This window comes from Otolemur garnettii, unplaced genomic scaffold (genome assembly GCF_000181295.1).
Source record: "Otolemur garnettii isolate 467f Iridium unplaced genomic scaffold, OtoGar3 scaffold00057, whole genome shotgun sequence".
NCBI lineage: Eukaryota > Metazoa > Chordata > Mammalia > Primates > Galagidae > Otolemur > Otolemur garnettii.
In genome coordinates, this window is record NW_003852452.1 from 11,062,174 (window position 1) to 11,067,302 (window position 5,129).

General features: G+C 46.4%; 1 protein-coding gene across 1 annotated transcript in view; it reads left to right on the forward strand.

Moving 5' to 3' along the window:
* Positions 1 to 2,259: 2,259 nt before the first annotated feature.
* The window catches only part of DNM1L (dynamin 1 like), a 54,970-nt gene continuing 52,100 nt past the window's right edge, over positions 2,260 to 5,129 (forward strand). Inside the window, exon 1 of the mRNA XM_023514713.1 lies at positions 2,260 to 2,528. Within this exon, the coding sequence (XP_023370481.1) occupies positions 2,427 to 2,528 (102 nt within the window). The 5' untranslated portion in view covers positions 2,260 to 2,426. The remainder of the gene's footprint in view (positions 2,529 to 5,129) is intronic.

Consider the following 5,129-nt stretch of genomic DNA (forward strand, 5'->3'; position numbering starts at 1 on the left):
TATTTTTTGTTGCAGTTGTCATTGTTATTTAGCTGGCCTGGGCTGGGATCAAACCTGCCACCCTCAGTGTATGTGCAGTGTTGTAACCACTGTGCTACTGGCACTGAGCCTGTTTTGTTTTTTAGAGACAGAGTCTCAAGCTCAGTAGAGTGTGATAGAATCATAGCTCATAGCATCCTCAAATTCTTGGACTTAAGCAATTCTCTTGCCTTAGCCTTCCAAGTAGCTGGGACTACAAGTGCCCGCCACAATGCCCAGCTATTTTTTTTGTTGTAGTTGTCATTGTTGTTTAGCAGGTCTAGGCCGGGTTCAAACCCACCAGCCCTGGTGTATGTGGCCAGCACCCTAGCTGCTAAGCTACAGGCACCAAAACAAGATATGAAATTGTTATAACAGTACTGGATCTTCAGGTGTTAGCTTGTTTCATTCATTTGTTCAAAAATATTTAATAAGCACCTACTATTTTTCCTGCTGAACAAATCAAGTTGCTCCAGGGCTATTGTACACAGCTGTGCAGGTAAATGGTATGCACTATAGTTGTGTAGTTCACAACTTCCACTACTGTAAGTGGTCCTGGCCTTCGTGGAGATTAAATCTAGTAACTTCTAGGAGGTCTTTCTTTAGCTTCTATCCCTCTTCCTCAGACTGGAAAAAGTGCTCCTATTCTGCACTCCATAATACAGTCAGCCATAGCACCTACCCATTTATTTATAACAGTGTCATCACCTGTCTCCTGTGCTAGATTATAAACTCAAAGTGAGTTTATCACTTGTTTGTCACTTTCTAGGGGCTCGGCATTCCTAGCTCCTAGATTAAAGGAGTCAAAAATCCCTGTCCTCTAGGAACTAATATCTAGTAAAAGGAGAGAGAACACAAGTCAAACACTAGCATGATAAGAGATAAATGCTAAGGAGAAAAGGTAGGGGAGAGGACTTTCCCTTCATCTGCTCTAGGTCTTGCTCAAATGCCAGCATTTTAACTTAGAGATAGGAAATCTTTGAAGGTTGGAGAAGAGAGATACTATTTGTCTGAAAAGAAAAACAGCATTTAAAAATAGAAAATTAGGCACACTTAGCAAAAAAGCAAGTAAGGCAGTTATCAGATCTCTACTTCACCAGGAATCGGAGCATAGCAATAAAGGTTTACAAGGAACGTAGAGAGTAAGGGCTCAGCTCTTCTTCTCTAATACTCTAATATTCTAAGATTTTTCTTTTCTTTTCTTTTCTTTTCTTTTCTTTTCTTTTCTTTCTTTCTTTCTTTTTTTTTTTGAGACAGAGCCTCAAGCTGTCCCCCTTGGTAGAGTGCCATGGCATCACAGCTCACAGCAACCTCCAACTCCTGGGCTCAAGCGAGTCTCCTGCCTCAGCCTCCCAAGTAGCTGGGACCACAGGCGCCCACCACAACGCCCGGCTATTGTTTGGTTGCAGCCGTCATTGTTGTTTGGCGGGCCCAGGCTGGATTCGAACCTGCCACCTTAGGTGTATATGGCTGGCGCCCTAGCTGCTTGAGCCACAGGCGCTGAGCCAGACTTTTTTTCTGAATACTATTTTTTTGGAGACGGCATCATTGCTTACAGCAACCTCAAACTCTTGGGCTCAAATAATCCTCTTAGCTCAGCTTCCACAGTAGCTGGGACTACAGGCACCGGCCAGAACACCTGACTAGTTTTTTCTGTTTTTAGTTGAGACGGGTCTCATTCTTGTTCAGACTGGTCTCCAACTCAAGCAATCCTCCTGCCTCTGCCTCCGCCTCCCAGAATGCTAGGATTACAGGTGTAAGCCACCGGGTTGGCCAATCTGAGTGTTCTAAACTGGGCTGCTTTTGCATTTTTGCAAATAGCAATCCATACATTTTAGTATCAGTGTACCGATCTTTGTGTACTGTAGGTAGGTGGGCCGTCCGTGGTTATGTTATTCGTTAAGCCTTTCTAACCCGTTCTTTTTTGAGATAGCTTCTCATAAGGAAGTAACACTCTAGATAATACAGAGAAAGGTCGCTGTATTTAACACATATTTACACTGGCATTTTCACATCCATTATACCCTGAGGACAAGCATGAGCGTATCTCTTCCCTCCTACACTCCTAGTTTCAATCCTAGCCTTTGGACAGGAACCAGGGACGTATCCCCGCCCCAAGCACCCTCCCTCCTTGCTCCGGGCCAGCCCTGCCGCGCAGCCTTCTGGAAGCAGTAGGCAAGCACAGTCCTCCTGCCAAAACTACAACTCCCGGCAGGCTGTGTTTCTTCCCACCCCCTCGTGGCGCAAGGCCTGCCGGGAGGGGGCAGGTAGCGGGAGGGTCGGGTCCAATGGGTGCCGGCTCCCGAGGAGAGGGAGGAGGAGAGGAGGAAGGAGTCGACTTCTGGGCCCCGGCCCCATTCATTGCAGCGGCGGGGCGGGCTGGGGGGGGGTCTAGTGTCTTCTGAGTCATGGAGGCGCTAATTCCTGTCATCAACAAGCTCCAGGACGTCTTCAACACCGTGGGCGCCGATATCATCCAGCTGCCTCAGATCGTCGTAGTGGGAACGCAGGTGAGGAACGAGGGGAGGGTTCGCGCAGGCCAGAGTCCGGGACGCGGGCCTGGTCTGGCTGCGGCAGTGCCCTCTCCTGGGTCAGCCTTGGCGGCCTGTGGGAGGAGGGCCGTGGTGGGGACGCCAGGGGTGTCCCGGCTCCGTCGCGCCGGTCCGCCCCGGGCTGCCTTGCACCGAGGCGGAGAACCCCGGGTCCGGCCCGGCGGCGAGGGGCGGAGCCGGCGCAGCAGGCCCGGCGGGCCCCGGAGGTTGGGAGGGGAAAGGATGGGCCGGCGGGCGGAACTGGAGTCCTCTGGGACCGGGCGCGGCGTGGTCCTCGGGCCGCTGCTTCCAAGGGCACCTGGGGGACACGCAGGGCACCCGGGGCCGAGCTGGGCTCGCGGTGGGCTAGCTAGCCAGAGCTCGGCTGGCTTGTGCGCGGCGAGGTGTTTTGTTTCCCTCCTATCCTTGCCCAAGGGCTGCAGAGTCAGTTTTGGAACCGCACTATGTAGGCTGACAGGCAGGCCAGTATGTATTGCCGGAGTGTTTTCCTGCTTTGTAACCGCTCCAGGTTTCGAGAACACTGCTTAAAGCAGCGTTTAAAAACAAAAAGTCCCACTTGTACCTGGAGTTCTGTAGATGTTAGAAAGAAATACCCGATTTTTCTGTGTAGGCTGTGGTTTTGGCTTTCACAGTTTTGTGATCGTGACCTAAATTGGGCATCAGGTTGTGGCCTTTTCATGTTGGATCTCATAGATAACTCATTTTTTTTAGGTGCAGAAATGTTGAGAAAATGTCATTTCTAAAGTATAAGTTTAGAAGACAGAAGTATAAGTTTCATTTTCTTTGCTGCTTTAACTAGAGTCAGTCGTAGGATTTTTATTAGCGTTCAGAGAAACAGATTTTAGAGATTACTTAGTATATTTATTTTAAGGGCTTTCATTTCTTCTTCTTCTTCTTCTTTTTTTCTTTTATTGAGACAGTTTCATTTTGTCGCCCTGGGTAGAATGCCATGGTGTTACAGCTAACAACGACCTCAAATTTTTGGGCTTGAGCAATCCTCTTGCCTCCACTTTTCACTTTTAGTAGAGACAGGGTCTTGCTATTCCTGGGGCTGTTCATGAGTTTAAGCAATACCCGTCTCCACGTATCAGAGTGTTAGGATTACAGGCATGATTTTCTTAATAGTATCTTTTCTGTGGAGAAGGTAGTGGTTTCCCTGTCATTTTCCATGAGGTGCATAGCTACATCTTGCTACAAAATAAAAGTGTAGGGTGTAAATATTATAAGAAGGAATGTAATGTTCAAAATATTAGTGTATATCCAAATACTGCAAACCTCATAAACCATGGAGGTCTTGTACTTTTTTTTTTTTCTTGAGACAGAGTCTCACTCTGTAGCCCTGGGTAGAGTGCTGTGGTGTCATAGCTCACAGTAACCTCAAACTCGTGGGCTCAAGTCATCCTCTTGCCTCAGTCTCTCGAGTAGCTGGAACTACAGGCATGTGCCACCACCCTAACTTTTTTTTTCTATTTTTAGTAGAGATGGGGTCTCATTCTCGCTTAGGGTGGTCTTGAACTCCTGAACTCTAAGGGATCCACCTGCCTGGGCCTCCCAGAATGCTAGAATTATAGGCATGAGCCACCATGCTGGCCTGGCCTGATATCCTATGCTTTTTCTGGCTTTTAAATAGTTAAACCAGGGCTGGGTGCAGTGGCACACACCTGTAATCCCAGCACTCTGGGACACCTAGGTGGGTGGTTTGCTTGAGCTCCCAGGTTAGAGACGAGCCCTACCCAGTGTTGAGTCCTCATCTCTAAAGATTGCCAGGCGTGGTGGCTAGCGCCTCTAGTCCCAGCTACTTGGGAGGCTGAGGCAAGAGAATCACTTGAGCCCAAGAGTTTGAGATTGCTGTGAACTATGACTCCATGACACTACCGGGGGGCAAGAAAGTGAGACTCTTCCCCCCCCCCCAAAAAAAGGTAAATAAATAGTTAAACCACTAAAAATTATCTTAGAAACAAATTTCTTTGGTCTGCTGTAGGTGGAATTGGTATAGTGCTCAATCCTGCCTCTGTATTCTGTTATTTGTAACAATATTTGTAATGATAGGTGACTGAGAATCAAAAATAATAAATTATGAGAATACTTTTATTGAGCATATTTTGTTCAGTCTGGGACATGTAATTGGTGCTCCACAAACACATAGGATTTTTATCATCAAAAGTGATCTGTTTTTGTAAATAGAAACAGAGGAGATGATATAAATTAAATCTTCCTTGTAGTAATTTGGAAGTGTTGCTTAGTTGCAGACCAGAAATTTTCCATATACTTTAAAATAAATTCTCAGTGCTTTTTGAGCATGAAACACTAAAAGAATCGGGGCCATAATGTGTCAGCATATTTTAAAATTGAGAAGTATTTTTCTCATACAAAATAGTTTATTTCAGTCATTAAACCTGTTGACAAAAATAGAGAGGGCTAGGGGATCCCATCCTTATGAAAACTGTTGATATGTACTAATGAAAACTATCCTAAGTAGTGACAGTTATATGCCACATGCATGTTGATCTTTGAAATTTCTCACGGGATTGGTTTTTCCACTTGTTTTAAGAAGATTTA